General features: G+C 43.9%; 1 protein-coding gene across 2 annotated transcripts; it reads left to right on the top strand.

Annotated features, from left to right (window-relative positions):
• The first annotated feature begins 959 nt into the window (after positions 1 to 959).
• znf598 (zinc finger protein 598) lies at positions 960 to 16,437 on the top strand. 2 transcript variants are annotated; one of them, XM_063186736.1, is made up of 12 exons: positions 960 to 1,261; positions 2,222 to 2,334; positions 2,698 to 2,827; positions 3,098 to 3,309; positions 3,770 to 3,990; positions 7,170 to 7,287; positions 8,816 to 9,075; positions 10,209 to 10,284; positions 10,742 to 11,700; positions 12,335 to 12,497; positions 13,145 to 13,289; positions 15,197 to 16,437. In XM_063186736.1, the coding sequence occupies exons 1-12, from the start codon at positions 1,088 to 1,090 to the stop codon at positions 15,581 to 15,583; spliced, it is 2,958 nt and encodes a 985-aa protein (XP_063042806.1). In that variant the 5' UTR covers positions 960 to 1,087; the 3' UTR covers positions 15,584 to 16,437. The 2 variants fall into 2 exon arrangements, with proteins under 2 accessions (XP_063042806.1, XP_063042799.1); XM_063186729.1 differs by having other exon boundaries at positions 10,739 to 11,700.
• Positions 16,438 to 16,974: the final 537 nt, after the last annotated feature.

Below are 16,974 nucleotides of genomic sequence, written 5' to 3'. Positions count from 1 at the left end.
CATTTTTTGTTTTTTTGTGCACATTTTGTTTAACCTTTTTAATGTCTGTATGTATTCAGCTGTAGGCTAAACTTTCCATTGGTTTATGTTATGTTATGTTATGTTATGTTATGTTATGTTATGTTATGTTATGTTATGTTTGTGACATCTATTCCGGCTATGTACAGTTTTGTGTGTGTGTTCATATAGGCCTACCTTAATTCCTTTGGGAATTTACTCCAATCTATTCTACTACTCAAGTCATCAAAAGATCACACTGAGTGGTAGTTGAGTGTTCTATCTTTTGGCTCAGAATTTGAGGGGAGGGAGAGAGGACTTTTCACGTAAATAAATTTCCACATTTCATTACAGTCTGGTTCAGTTCAGCAGGTTTATTGCCTACCTACGTACACAAACACAGGTTATATGAATAGTAATGTTTATTAATTTAGCATTTGGAAGCTTTACATCTTATTTAAGAAGACATAGCCAATTTGCAACCTCTCTTGGGTAAAGGGAAAGTAAACTGTGTGGCCCCTCCTAATTTATAGACAAACATGTAAATTAACAGGAGAGTAGGCAAGGTAATGAATAAGAGTTTCTTTTCTCAAATTAACCAATAGCTTGGTTTTTGTTTTAGCTTTTGGTTTTTAAAGATATTTCTTATGTCCATTTCTTAAAATATCTCCTTTCCCCAAGTCGACCACCTTGCTCATTTATTGTCATTGTATTATTATCTAGGCCTACTCTCTCTGCCACAACCATTGGCTGCTGTGTATACAAGTGTCTGAAATGAGAATAGCCATTGTGTGATGAAGTTCTACTACAACCATTTCTGTAACTTCTGTGTTGGCTTGCACAGCCAAATTAAATTTAATTCACATGCCATAACATTTCCATTGAGAGAACTCAAGAATGGCTTTACCCATGATGCACCAGTTTATAATGTTACGTAAGCAGGCAGGCGCATACTCGTCAGCCACCCAACACAAACTCAGCGCAACTAGCCAAAAACGCAAACCCGAGTTGCCAGATTGTCGGGATTTTATTGCTACTATTTGGTGTGAAATCTGTTAACATACCTATTCATAATTCGTGCCTTTATACTATGGAATCAATGGCTCTCAAAGAAACCGAACGCACGTGTGTGCTTTGCTGTCAAGACATCGACATTTTCGCTCTAGGAAAATGTGATCACCCGGTGTGCTATCGATGCTCTACCAAGATGAGGGTGCTATGTGAGCAAAAATACTGCGCCGTTTGCCGGGAGGAACTTGACAAGGTTTGTAATGAGCTGCAAGTAATATTTCGATCAATACTTTAGTTACCATACAACTTAACTTATAAGGAGCATGGACACTTTTCAGGTAGTTCACTGCTAACAGGTATGGCATGCTAACCTGTGGCCCACTTAGCCAGTTGGCTAAACAGTAAACTGACAGCTAGGATAGCCGTACAGTGTGTACAGTTTTCCTATACTACTATCTATGAATCATAAGTCTCACGCCGAAATGCTGTCGGTCACCCAAGACAACAATGATCTCTTATAACTTGCCTGGAGTTCTAGTATTAGTTATTGTTTTTGAATAACCAAACTCGGAAGAGGTAGCCACAAGCTACATAGCTAAAAGCTATGGCCATCACCAAACCCACCTAGAACTAATACCATGGTGCGAACTGTTGGATTCATTAGTAATGTTGGACAAAGGCTGTGGGAAGATGATTTTTAGATATCTGTTTTTACTGTGCATATCAGCTTCCCTTCAACTTAATTAAAGGTATTTGTCTGTATGTCTCGCCGCTGACACAGTTATGTAAAAATTAGCATAGGCGATAACTTTCCTCAGTGGCAGCCTGCTAGGATTATGTAATCACTGGGTGTAGAACTAAGCTGCCTTATCAGTCAGGTTGGAGCGTTGTACAACGTGTCATTCCTTGTTTACAGCCGGTGGGTTATGCATGTACATGATGTCATTATGTCAGTTAGTGGATAGGATGGTTTCAACTTGAGAAGGAATGTGAAGTTGAGCACTTCACAACAGAACGCCCCTGTTTTCCCTTCTACACATCTTTGTTGTCAGTTAATGTCTCTGTGACAGGTCACACAGTGGTGGCGCACTGTTTGTGAAAGTTGGCCAACACGTTGAGTAGTCTGACTGTCACTTCTGTTGTTGATGTACACATACCACATACCAATAGGATTTCAAATTGTTGTGTTTTGTATTGTGTTCATTTTTCCCAGGTCATTTTTGTCAAGAAACTTCAGCCTTTCTCAACCATTTCAACCGATCAGTTGCAGTGTGAGAAAAAGCATGACATCTTTTTCAGTGATGCCAAGATCTATGCACAGTACCGGTAAGTACCAATAGGGATTGAAAACATTATAAGGGTTGGTATATTGACTAGTATTAGGGCTGTAACGATACTCAACTCAGGATTCGATTCGTATCACGATTTTTGACCTATGAAACCCCACGATTTCAGAAATGTATCTCATTTGAAGCTTGGAAGCACCATCACATCGAATCATATGGTTGTTTTCTGGACTGAAGGATAACAAAACTTTGAAAGGGCGTATCACGACACTGCCTCCTTACTTCACGATACAGTATCGTGACTCTGAGTATCACGATTTCTCGGTTCAATACAATATTGTTACAGCCCTAACTAGCATGTCTTGAAATGTACCAGTGTCTGATACCTCTCTTGCAATTTCAGGCGGATCCTGTTGTCTGAGTGTCCCCAGTGTCAGGAACCCAAAATATTTTCTAAATTTGAAGAGTTGGAACAACACATGAGAAAACAGCATGAAATGTTCTGCTGTAAAATTTGTGCCAAGCACTTAAAGGTAATGTACAGATTGTTATTACTTTATGCAGGATGACAAGGTTTTTTGAGGGGGGGTTCGATTTTAATATCCTCTGCTCAAGAATTTTACTCGGGACTTCATACTGAATAATGCAACCCCACTGATGTTGCTTAAAATCTTTTTTTTGTTTTTTTGTAAGAAAAGACAAGAAAATCCACGTTTTTGACTGATTGTACCCCGTCCTTGTGAACTCTTTTGTGTGCCCACATCAGGGGCTTATGAATGTTTGTGTGCCTCACATCTCCCCAGATATTTTCATATGAAAAAAAGTGGTACAGTCGAAAAGAGCTGGCTCGGCATCGAACACAAGGGGACCCAGACGACACGTCTCACCGCGGACACCCGCTATGTAAATTCTGCGATGAACGGTACCTGGACAACGACGAACTTCTCAAACACCTGCGGAGGGATCACTATTTTTGCCACTTCTGTGATGCAGATGGAGCTCAAGAGTACTACAGGTCAGTGGCATGAATACAGGCGTGAACACCTTGTCTGCCTGTTTGTGCGTACGTGTGCGTAATTGTGACACAGATGCAGCTCTACATGTCAGTCACGTGAACACAGACAGGTGAGGGACGGGTGGTGTTTGCAAAAAGTCAAATTCATGTCCACATATTTGAGCCCAATGGCAATGACTCACATTCAAACAGCATAATGAGCTATTTGATTGAATCACCTGCTATGACCTGGTATCTAACCTCAGATGCTTAGACTTTGAATCCCTGTCATAAAAAACATGAACATTGTGGATGTATATTCTAGTGCTGGATGCCTTTCCATACTGTTGCTTTTGTTTTTTGGTGTCCTATGCATGATATTAAACCTTCATTAACGGGTCCATGGTGACAGCATTTCCTCACATAGTTTGTACCCCTTTTCTAATCTATCCTCAGCTAACCCTAATCCCTCCCTCCACAGTGACTATCAGTACCTGATGGAGCATTTCCGGGAGAGCCACTACCTGTGCGAGGAGGGCCGCTGCAGCACGGAGCAGTTCACGCACGCCTTCCGCTCCGAGATCGACTACAAAGCCCACAAGGCCGCCGCACACAGCAAGAACCGCGCCGAGGCAAGACAGAACCGCCAGATCGACCTGCAGTTCAGCTACGCCCCTCGTCAGCCGGGGAGGAGGAACGAAGGTGAGGAGGGTGGGGTTGGATGGATGATGGGTTTAATGATGAGGAGCGAAGGTGAGGAGCAGAGAGGGTAGGCGGGTGAGTCTAATGATGGTTCTGATGAAAAATATAGGTCTGACTCTACGCCTAGGAATGGGTAGGACTGGATATTCTACTTGGCATTGAAAGTGCCTTGTCTGTCGGTTCCACGTTTCGGTTCCCAGATATTCATCACGTCAGTAACAGTTATCATTTCGCATTTAAAACCCCGGAATGTAGTCAGAACGGCAGTCAATTATTTATCGTAAAAAACTGGCAACATTAACTGTGATCACATTCGGGCTTGCAGAGACTGCTGCCAGGCTACAACCCCCTTTTAAACAGTTGGTCAAATAATCTGTGGATACTAACGCTGTTACGAGAGAAACTACCATCAGCCCATCTTTAATTTGTGTAGGCTTACAGAGAAGAGAAGAGTAGCCTAGTTCTAGCGTTTGTAGACGGAAAAGGATTAAAACTTTGTCTTTGACACAGCCACTGCAAGACAAGGTGTGCAAACGAAGCATTGCATGGTTCTTACGCAGATGGTTACATCGGCGTGTGAGGACAGTAAAGGTCCGTCCGCAATAGTGTTTGACAATCCCATGAATTGAATGGCACGCTTCGGACTCTCGCTCCACCATGAAGCATCAGTGTTGCGGACCTTTATTTCCCTTTAGTTAGCCTATCTTATGTTTGTTCCTGCACCTGTGCTACTGATGTGCGCGCACTCTCTGACTTTTTGGATTACACCGTGAGTCATAGCAAAGTTTCGACTTCATCTCAATAAAAAGGAAACTCGCACCAGAAGCATCAGGTGAGCTCAGTCACTTTTGGCCGCAAGAGACTTTGTTTTGAGCTGTTTATTGAAGGCATATAATATATGCGCGACGGCTTGCAGATTTGTAATGTGTATTATTGAAACTGAAGACTTTATTTATTCTATGTTGATACTGTTTTTGTTTGGTATAATTTCGGACAGTGCAAAGAACTGATTTTTATGACATTCTGACTTTTTTTTTTGAAGGAATAGGCTATATAATCGAAACAGAGTGCGCCCAGTGCTTCACTGCGTGCGTAACAAGCTTCCATTGTTTTAAAAAAAGTTTTTGCTAGAACAGCATACCTGTCAGCTACAAAAAACGGCAAAACTCTCTGATTTTAAGCCAAAAATCTGAAATATTTCAACAGGCCAAATCCTGACAGTCAACGGGATGGCAGTGACAGGTCAGACAGCACACCATGCTTTTCCATTTAACACTGATAGTCCGCGCGCGAGGCCAAAATCCCCACAAAGGGCATGTTTTAAAATGAGCGTGTACAGCGTAAAAATGAAATACGAGTTTTTCCTTGTTTTGTCGCTCAAGTTGTCTGTGGCTTCATGCTGGTTCAGTTTGGGATGAGGTAAATTTGCACGATTGACTGTGCGTTTACCATGAACATCGTTTGAATTGACGCTGCGATGCAAAGAGAAGGCACACACACGCCTACGGTCCGAAGCTTATTTTCAAGGAACTTGAATTCTTGGTGGTATCTGGCATAAAATGTACTGGCAGGTAGTTTGATAAGCAAGACCCTCTAGCTGGTGCAGAGCCCTATACGGCTCTGAGCTCCTGGAATAACTAGAGGGGGTGTGGCAGGCCCGTCAGGGTAACTGACAGCCGTGGGGATAATTTATGGACCGACGCTTTTGACCTAGCGAACTACTTTTTTTTTAGCTGGGGGATTTCGTCTTGCTAGCTATAGTTATACTTACTACTACTGCCATAAGTGTAAATGGACAAAGTCATATGAAATGTGAAAAGTTACAGCTGTTTTACAATTGTTTTACAATTGTAGCAGGGTGAATTGTTGCAATGCACCTGACTTTCTTGCCGTGTAACTCCCGGGCCGTGAGTGAAGGGGAGCAAATGGGATAGAGCTGAATCACTATTGGAGGAGAATGAAAAATATTTCTCACCTCTATTACTGACTCTTGTTCTAGCTGCCAGTTCTGTGAGGCAGAGATTCAGACTGCCTAGAACATTATTCTGATTTCTCACGTAACTTCCCATCGCAGGGAGAACATCTTTTTCTGGAGACAAAGACTGGTGCAGCACGAAATGGATAGGGTTGGATTTAGAATGTGGATCATAGTTCTCGATTTAAAACAACTTTTAAACTTCCCGTGGACTTCAACTGGATAATGAGGGAGGCTCGGTGGTTGGTCATGATTTTTAAAAATGTTGTCATCCCAAGTGTTTATGAAATAGGAACCGAAAATGGCACCGTCAGGAACCGGAACCGAAACAGAAAAATTCTGATCGGTACTCAGCCCTATCTACGCCTATGTAATAGAATTTTATTTGCTAGATACGTATATGAAATCTCTTTCTTAAAAGTTTGTCAATGACTGTAAATGTCATTTACATACTTTTTGTACCATGAGCACTGCAAGAGAATTTGATTGATTCCCCCATTTAGTTTGGATTTGATCCAAGAGGTAACTTAACACAAAAGCAAAACCTCTTTTAGAGAGCTAAATGTAGTTTTGCACCATATTGCTTGTTAAAGGGACACTGTGTGAGATTTTTAGTTGTTTATTTCCAGAATTCATGCTGCCCATTCACTAATGTTACCTTTTTCATGAATACTTACCACCACCAAGTATTCATTATGACTGGGAAAATTGCACTTTTCATACATGAAAAGGGGGATCTTCTCCCTGGTCCGCCATTTTGAATTTCCAAAAATAGCCATTTTTAGCTGCAAAAATGACCTGTACTTGGATCAAAATTGGAAATATTTGTTTATTACTTAGTAAACTTTCATGTAAAGATCAAATTTGGCAATAGGCAGCCCAGTTTCAATGATCAGCATAGTTGCAGTACCTTTTTTGACCATTTCCTGCACAGTGTCCCTTTAAAGGCCCAGCAGTACAGTTTTTTTTGTGTTCATAATGCTTTCATGTTAATTTGCCCAGGTTTTGATGGTAAGGCTGTTTGTTGTACATACAGCCATACAATGCAGTATGCTTTCTGTAACTTGATCATGGCAGTACAGACTACAGTACCTTTTTTATACGCTCTCTTATTTCACCAAAAAAACATTATCTTGGCAAAAAAAAATACTGTCCCTAGCCTACTCTGATCTATGAGTCGTCTTTTTTTCTTGTCATTGTTAAGGTCACATTGGGGGAGAGGATTACGAGGAGGTGGATCGCTTCAATCGCCAAGCAAGAGGAGGCCGAAGCAGAGCCGCAGGAACACAACATAACACCAGGAAGAGCTGGAGATACAACCGGTAAGAGCTGAGGACAGACCCATCGCTGTTACCGCCCCAACTTAAGCCAGGCATACACTGTGTGGTCATGGGGTTAAAAGTTCACATCTCACAACTTATGTCCTCACACTATACGACCCAAAGGTTGGTTGCGTCCAGCATGCTCTGTATAACCGATTTGGGTCGTAGCACAGCTTTAACTGTGCGATTCAATCACGAGGGGCGACCAGGATTTCAAACAGTTTTGATTTTCTTGTGACCATATGAATGCAAATCGCAAGCTGGCCATGAAGTGAAATTGCTTGTTACCCCATGTACACTGCTACACGATTGACCTCCGATTGAGCAAGAAATCAGCCCGATTTCCAAAAAGTTGTGTGACTGATGAAGCGTGGCAAAAATCGGGCTAAAATCCGACGTCCGACGTTGCACAAGGCTCAATATTGCTCATTATGCTTTATTGTTAATGCTTCAAATTGTGTCCAGCATGTCATTGTGGCTGATATTTGTGGTGTTTTGGATATGTTTTGCGAAAAAGTAATACATTGTCAGTTCACCTTGCCCAAATTAGATTAAGGAATGCCTGGAGTTGCACTACACTGCCTCAAATTTTACTCTCCCTTGTAATTATGCAGTGATTTCATGTTTTGAAAAGTTAACTAATATTAATGGCTCCAAATTGAGTGCTTCATTGGGAATTGTTATAAGATGCTTTATGTCCGGTTTGTGTTTGAAACTAACTTATAAATTGCATGTCAGCAAATAAAAATATTGTCTGAGTCACTGACAACAATATAAGAACTAGTGCATTCATGATTTCAACCGGAAGGATTCAAAACTTTCGATTGTGGCATACAAAATCAGTTCAGTGTTTTGATTGTGCTTGTCGTACAGCAAACCATGTTTTTAAGTCCAGTTGTATTTCTTGTTCTTGAGTATAGGCTTTGGGCAAGAGTGTAGAGCAGTGTATTCCTACTATGTCTGGCGCACTGGCTGTGGCAAGCGTTACATGAGCAGTGCCTGAAGTCAGTAGCTAGGCATCCTTTCATGCATGGATGAAGTGATCTTCGGGTGGAGCTGTAGGCTAGTGCACACAGCAGAGGCTGCTGCTGCTGAGTAAAGAGGGGGTTAGGAGACGGCTATAATAAATCAAGTGTATGTGTTGCGGTCATAGACTGAGTGTGCTTTTTGCATGCACACCCAGTGGTGTGTGCCTTGTGCTCATATACATTGTGTATGTGTTATGGCCCAAGTGTGTTAGATGTACATCATGAAGAGGAGTTATGTGGCATGCTTGCATACCGTGTGTGTGTGTGTTTGAGTGTGTGAGCTTTCTATGCAAGTGCGTGCGAGCAGGAGAAGGGCATCACATGCACATTGTGTGTGGATGTTGGATGTGTTGTCTAGTACGCCACCACTCATCTGACCTGTATATGTGTTTAGGGAGGAAATTGTAAGGATAATGGGATGCTCTTACAGTTGGCTTGTGTATTCTAACTGTGTGTGTGTTTGTCTGTCTGGCTGTGTGTGCGTGCGCGTGTGTGTGTAGGGAGGAGGAGGAGCGGGACGTGGCTGCAGCTCTGCAGGCCTCGCTGGCCACCCGAGGGCAGGAGGAGCGGCGTGCTCCCCCAGAGAGGGCTGCCCAGAGGCCCCCGCGGGAACGGGAGCGCGAACGGGAGCGGGAACGCGAACGGGAGCGGGAACGCGAACGAGAGCGGGAACGTGAACGTGAACGTGAACGTCCACGTCCCGACCCCGAAGAGACCAAGAACGCTAGAGATGCTGCCAAACTGCATAGCGAAGCACAAGGTGAGGCAGCACAGGGAACGTAGCCATGTGGTGGGGAATTTCGTTTCTCGAAAGCATAGTTGTTTGCCAGTTAGCAGCTTCAGTAGTTGTCAATGGGGCACGTAAGTCTCCACCCCTTCCGGGCGGCTCATGGGGCTGGCAACGCAAAAACTTTTGACTGGGCTGTAATGGACTGATCAAAGCTATTTCCCGATCCACCTCGCATTTCCCTGTTGATCACACATATGCTGTGCCTGGGAATTAATAAAAACCAATGGTGTGCTTGTTGACTTCACTTGGCAAGCGATTTTTGAGTTGTGTTGGTGCAAAAATATGTAATTATTTGGACTACACAACAGACGTTGCATGTCCGACGTGCAGCCACTTAAGCCGCGGTGCAGCGGTAGGGTTGGCTGTGCCTCGGTTCACGTCAAATATGCGAGGCGCACGTGTAGTCTCTAACACAGTTTTGCACAAAAGCTAAAATAACGTTTCTTGCGTGTCGAAAATGAGTGGTCTTACGACGCAAATCCAAACCTTTCAAATTCACTGTCATCATATGTGAAATCCGGAGCACATGCCAAACGGGATGAGGATTTAGCTTGACTCGCTCCGTTAACTCCAATTCAAAATTTTGAGAGCTCCAGCCCCATGGATCGGAAGTAGAAGGGCGTGACTTAGGTGCCCCATGGGAAATTGCATGGCAAACAACAAAGTAGCTAAGTTAGCAACTATGATTTCGAGAAATGCCCCCCAGAGTTGGAACAAGATCCGCAGAGCTACAGTATGTCACATGCAAACTCTCAAATGAAAAATGTTTTCCAAAGGAAGGGCTGATATAATGTCGAGAAAGGTGTGTCTTCAGCGAGGAATTAAACATTTAAATTGTGGAGCATCTTTTAAAATGGAGCGTTTCTCTGTAGACAATAGATATACACACGTCATCTGCTGAAGTAAAATATAGAATTGGATGGAACAAATGTATTAATTCAGCGATGATCTCTGAGGTCTTTGTACTTTTTGAACCTGGGAATGACCCAGAGGTGGCCATATCTTTGCAAAAACGTAACAGAACACATCATTCGTCTTCTCTTGGTGTGTTGTATAATGTGGTTAGGGGTATGAATTTTTCTTTTTTTCTTTTTCTTTTACAGTTCAAGCAATGATAACCACTGCACTTAGAGGAGGAGGCGAATTCACTGGCTATCCTCCACCTGTATCTCTTCCGAGGTAAGCATCATTATAGTTGTACTGCTTAGAATATAGCATGTACCAGAATGAAACCACTATAGTAGGTATTTTTAATAATGTCCCACCTTTAGAGGCTTTAAACTTTTTAAAGTGCGCTGATGTGAACAAACTTATTTAATGTATTTATTTATTCATGTCAAGTCCAATGTATTACCTGTATTAGCTATGAAATAGCCACAGCTGAATGAAACCTGCCTTATTTCATTCGTTACGTTCTCTTTCTCTCTTGTGTTTCATCTCCCTCCCTATCCCCTCTCTTTTTTTTATCTGTCTGTCTGTCTCTTTCACACACACTCTCTCTCTCTCTCTCTCTCTCTCTCTCTCTTTGTCTGTCTCTCTCTTTCTTTGTCTGTCTCTCTTTCTCTGTCTGTCTCTCTTTCTTTCTCTGTCTCTTTCTCTTTGTCTGTCTCTGTCTCTCTGTCTGTCTCTCCAGCAGCTCAATCAAACCCACTCCGCCGGTCACTCTGAAGGAAGATGACTTCCCCAGCCTCTCTGCTGGTGCCATGCATTCCAGCCCGATGACGCCAGCCTACAGCGCCGCACATCCCCGGAGTAAATCCTCCTTCCAAGAGGAAGACTTTCCCGCACTCGTGTCCAAAATCAGGCCCAGGAAACCGCCCGAAAGTGCGGCGTCGGCCTGGGCCGGTGCCAACAGCAAGCCAACAGCGGCGGCAGGCCAGCCCACAAAAGCCCCCAGCAGCATCCCCAACACCACCTCCGCCTCTGCCCCCGCCCCTCGACCCTCAAGCAGCGGCCCTCAGCCCCTCCTGCCCTCCTCCACGTCCTCCTCCAAGCGCAAGAAGAAGCTTGGCACCGCCGAGGCCCAGAGAGCAGCTGCCAGAGTCAAATCGCCAGGTTCGTCTGACGAGGACGACACGCAGAAGGGGAAGTCGAGTCAGGAGGTCCGGGCGGTGCCCACCATGCTGGACATCTCCTCGCTGCTGACAGTGAAGGGCAGCGCTGCCGCCTCCCCAAAGCCACAGCCACAGCCACAGCCACAGCCCGCTGCCAAAGCAGGCAAGAAGAAGAAGACTCCTGGCTCCGGCTCCTCTTCCTCCTCTGGCCCCGGTGGTCCAGGGGCACCGGCCAACCTTGGTGAAATAGCGTCGAGCATCGCTCACAAAGAGAACGTGCCAGACATGCCGGATGCCGGTGGGCCCAAAGCCCCCACCCCACAGAACTCCAGCAGCGGTTCAATGGGGATGCCCAAGCCCAGTGCTCTGACCAACGGCGTCTCGGAATGGACCGTGGTGCAGAAGGGTGGCGGACACGTCATGGCTCCTACTGAGCAGCCTCCTCCTACACCACCAGTCAAAACACTGCCCAAGTCAGAGCCCGCACCCCTGCCTGTGGAAGAGGAGTTCCCCGCCCTCTGTCCCAAAAAACCTCCACCCGGTAGGCTCTCATTATTCTCCTTTTGCTTTACAAGCCGTGCAATACGATGCAACTTCATGTATTTGTTCCAGTCATTGACTAAATTAGATGATGTACGCGCACAATTTTTAATGCACGTAGAAGGGGTCCAGGAAATCATCTTTGAGAAACTTACCTTAAAGGGACACTGAGCAGGAAATGGTCAAAAAAGGTACTGCAACTATGCTGCTCATTGAAACTGGGCTGCCTATTGCCAAATTTGATCTTTACATGAAAGTTTACTGAGTAATTAACAAGTATTTTCTAGTATGGTCCAAGTACAGTCAGTTTTGCAGCTAAAAATGGCTATTTTTGGAAATTCAAAATGGCGGACCATGGAGAAGATCCCCCTTTTCGTGTATGAAAAGTGCAATTTTTCCAGTCATAATGAATACTTAGAATTTGATGCTGGTGGTAAGTATTCATGAAAAAGGTAACATTAGTGAATGGGCAGCATGAATTCTGGAAGTAAACAACTAAAAATCTCACAGTGTCCCTTAAAGTTGCACAGTTGGGTTTTATATTTCTTCCATGTCAGCAGTGGGACAAATATGAGTCATATTGAGGGAGTATACTAGTAACAGTACTGATGGGAGGTTGAAATGTTCTTTCCCAGGTTTCAAAGGTGCATTCCCCCTGAAGAGTTCCCAGAGCGCGGCCCCAGCTCCTCCCCCGGGGTTGGGCGGGGTCGCCGCCATGGTTACCAAACCTCCGCCCGGATTCACGGGAGTCCCCCTCAATAGTAATGTGGTGGAGCCCATCACACCTGCTGCCAACCGGTATGTATCCGTGTGTGTATGTTTGTGTGTGCCTTTCAGTGTATGGAAGATGTGGTGTTGCAGAGGAAAGTTTTAGCCAGAGCCATACAGAGGGAGAGCCGGGCAATCTCTACTGTGTCAATGTTAGTGCCTAGAAGTGGGCGTAGCACATAGCAAATGCAATGCGATGCAATGCAGGGAATATGACAAGACTTGCTGTTCGTAGTAATAACTTCAGATAAACATCACAGATGGTGAAACTGTTGTGATTATCATTACCGAGACAGTTGATAGTTTACATATTTGTGGTGATTACCCCACTGTATAGTTCGTTAGTCCTTATTTTTGACTTTTAATGTGGTGGTTCTATGTTGAGTCTATGGAAAGACAGCCGCTTAAGGCACGACCTCGATCTCGCTGAAAGGCTGGGTTGCAATTTAATTCCTGGTCCTCCATTTGCGCAACTCTCCCTCTGTATGGCTCTGGTCGTAGCCTAATTCTGATTGGTTGAGTAGAAGGAAAATATGTGACAGAGGGTGAGGGTGGACTTTCTTTTTACGGCCTATTTCCTAAGTTCCCTTAGCTTCATGAACCATTCTAACAAATTGCAGTAGTGTCACCATCTGATCTGATGAATTTATGTATTTGGATGACATGTTTGTTCACAGACCAACACAGTCTCTCGGGACCTACCTCAAACCTGATAATTTCCAGAAGAGGAACTTGGACCTGATCCAGTCTATTAAAAACTACCTTCAGAACGACGAGTCAAAGTTCAACGAGTTCAAGATCTACTCCGGTCAATTCAGACAGGTAATGCACACCTCCATTCACAAGTTTACCCTGTTACTGAACCAGTTGAAAACTAATGGTGCTTCTGGAAGTAAAAGTGGCGTGTGCTCACAAATGCCAATGCGATTTCAAACACTTAAACACGTTTCTGATGGTTATTCATCCATGTCATGTACGTGTTAAGAGTTCAGCTGTAAGCAATGGGTAATTCAGTTGGAAAAGGAGTGCAAAGCTGCTGTAAGTTAAGCAGGCTCATTTGGGGTAGGCAGTGTTTGCTTAGGGTTGGATGAAAAATATTGACGATTGGAGGGGCCGACATCAATCATGAGGGCTGTGTACTATGCCACCGCCTGTTATAACCATAATTTCTAGCACAAAAAAAGTTCATAATTACAAGTGATTTGCAATAGAAGTGAGTACTTCACATGTTTTTCTATTTGAAATACCTGTGCCACAGGTATTTATTTTATTTTCTAATTATAATCATGTAAAAATAGCAAGGAAGGGTTAAAAAAAATATATGGTGATTGACAGTTTATGAGTGATACAGCAGAAATGGTAGGCCTGTTTATATTACAGTGAGATAAGAAACTATCAAGACAGGAAACTGTGATTCACAGTAGGTCAGTGAAAATTACAAACTGAAAGGCTTGATGCTTTTATTTAGTTGGAAAAGCTTTTGTTTCCCCAGATAGAACACATTTCATAATATAATTAACGCATAAAAGAGAACAGATAGCACTCAGCATAGAGACCCTTTCCCCTTCTTTGCTCACTTCTGCGTGGTGACAGGCGCCAGTACTGGGCTGGGCACGTTGTCAGTAGATGTCCGATTAGCTTTCGTTACGTGCCGAGGGATAAACTCTCGCCATTATTCTGTGTTGCTGCACTGTTGTGAGGGATATCGAGGGATATATAATTTAGATAAGGTCAGAACATTATTTTGGCAATAGTAGCCTATGTATTGTCCGTGAAGATAAGACAACTCATCCTTTTTTGGCTGCACTGCACATGGTCGTAACAGACTCACTGTTTGTGAAAGGCTTCTTGTATTTCGACAAAAGGTTGAGGTGGTTCAACAGTTCAGCCACATCAGTTAAAAACGCAAGGTCCCATTTGTGTTTATTTGCCTGCTGCTCATTCGATCACTGTCTAGCAGCAAGTTTTAATGGTAGACTATGTAAAATCCAAACGAACGCTCCTTTCTCACGCTCCTTAGCCAGCTAAGTGCACATTAACGGACCCTTTACCCCCGTGTTGGCTCGAGCTGGTTTCGTGCACTGCTTTCTCGCACTGACAATTCCAAGAGTAATTTAGGCTGGTAGTCGCTACGGGCCCTCGCTTGCATGAAACAGCTGGTACAATCGCCTTTAAATAGGCTAAATAAGAATACAAATCGCAGGCACCTTTGAATTAATGGGCGAGCCGAGTGCTGTCTTCAGATTCATCAAAAAAATATTTGAGATGCGCAGTGGTCAAGGCAGACTTTGTGGATTTGCTCTTTTATAGAGAAAGAATAAAGCTGAGCATCCCTCAATTGACGGCCTCGCAAAGCAAAGGCTCGTCGAATGTAATGGAATTTGTTTGATGTTTACGTTCCTGCCAGCTGTGCGAATGTGTGCTCACTCATTTGGAGAGTCCTTATTGTTTCACAAAACAAGTAGGCCAACTAAAATAAAATATTTAAAAAATATTTATCATTATTTTTTTTCCTGCGAGGATTGCTTCTTTGGGCCAGTTCCAATGGTGAGGTGGAGGGCATGTCAAAGGGGCGTGGCGAGCCGTATGCGGCCCACGGGCCTTAGTTTGGGAACCCCTATTGTAGACGACCGAAATGGTCCTTTAATTTTAAGCACATTAAACAGCCTATGTGTAAAACATCATTTGGAAACACGTCTCGCTTTGCCTCCCATCCATCCTTTTTCCAGGGTGTGATCTCCGCTGCCCAGTACCACAAGAGCTGCCAGGAGCTGCTGGGAGAGAACTTCACCAGGGTCTTCAACGAGCTGCTGGTGCTGCTGCCAGACACACAGAAACAGCAGGAGCTGCTCACTGCCCATGGGGACTACAAGGCCCGCGAGAAACAGGGCGGCAGTGGAGGCGGCGGCGGTGGTGCCACCCGCGCCAAGAAGAACAAGAAGACCTCAGCCTGGCAGACCAACTCTCCCGGCCTGGCGCCTGAGCTGGACTGCCAGGTGTGCCCCACCTGTCGCCAGGTGCTGTCCCAGAAGGACTTCAACTCCCACAAGACCTTACACATGGGCGGGGACGATGACTTCCCCTCCCTGCAGGCCATTAGCAAGATCATTAGCTAGGGGTGTTGCTACGCGCCTGCCCTGCCCCGCCTGCTGCCCACACATGCACAGCCACAGCTATAGCCACAGCCAGACAGCGGTCTGCTAGTCCAGACCAGCCAGTGGAGAGTCTCTCACATGTTTTTTTTGCAAGGCTGGAGGGAGAAAGTGAGCGTGTGATTTGGCTGACTATATGAGTTTGACTATATGGGACTGAATGAGTGCTTCTACTACCACCAGTGAGGGTGTGATGATCGTGGTGTGAGAGTGAGTGGGGATTGTTAGCCCAGCGTTGCACCCTGGGATTTGTAGGCCCTGCTGAGTTTGAGTGGAGATAACTGACCACTTTAGGGTCCATGATTTTGTTGTTTTCCCCCTTTCCAAGCAGAAGCAGGACTAACAGGTTGTTTTTGTTATTTAAAAAAAAAAGTCATCATTACTTGAAACTAAATTTTGGAAAGTTCATGCAAGTAATCATTATTTCTTTCTAAAAGGCCCAGACAGTTTAATCTCTGCTAATCTTGCTGTGCTCAACAGGGGCTGTGTTTTAACAGGTTAATTTGCCATCCAGACGTTTAGTTGGAAATTAAAAGGGGTGGCAAAAATGCTCATGGTTCGTTTCAGCCCTTAAAAGTATTTTCGGTTTGCTTGTATTAATTTTTTTCTAAATGTTTCATTTTTTGAGAATTTTATCAACTTATTAAGTTTACCTTTTTGGGGAAACTTCTGTATTTATTTTTATGCGTTTTCCCCTTATTGACAGTCATCCTCACCTCTTAGTACATTAACAAAAGAAAACAAACGATTGAAGAGGTTAATGTCATGTGAACAAAACAATGCAAACAATTAAAAGGCTTCAACCATGAAGGAGAAAACTGTCTCTGTGTGTTTTTATACACGCGAGTGTGCATTCAAACTTATGCTCACTGTCTGACTTATTTCTCTCTTTTTTGGCAGTCTGACGTTAAATAGCTCCACAGCTTAAGGTAAAAAGAGATCTTTGTGAACAGATGCAAAAACTGAAGATGTAGTGAACCAATCATTTAAAAAAAGTCTACAACGCTAAGCAAAAAGTGTTTCAGAGAGTGTTCACATCACAAACTAGTATACTCATCAAAAACATTTTCTTTATTTCCATGATGTCAGACCACTGCAGTCCAAAGACATTCAGTTTGACAACAATAATTCCTCTATGAACAGCATTTACAGACAGAATGGGCCACCACGCCCGAGGAGCTCATGTGTTACAAAATCAAAAGATAACAAATTGGTCCATGAAAGCAGTGTTTAACAAGAGTGCAGTGTTAGAACAGGAAACACAAGACCCTGACCAGTTTCACAAACGCACTCACTTTACAAAATGTACTGTGTTACAATCAATTACTGTGTGTGTACATCGGCCTACCTTGGAA

This window comes from Engraulis encrasicolus, chromosome 2, assembly GCF_034702125.1.
Source record: "Engraulis encrasicolus isolate BLACKSEA-1 chromosome 2, IST_EnEncr_1.0, whole genome shotgun sequence".
In the NCBI taxonomy this organism is placed as follows: Eukaryota; Metazoa; Chordata; class Actinopteri; order Clupeiformes; family Engraulidae; genus Engraulis; species Engraulis encrasicolus.
The sequence above is the reverse complement of the archived record's forward strand: the minus strand, read 5'-3'. Positions and strand labels throughout refer to the sequence as shown.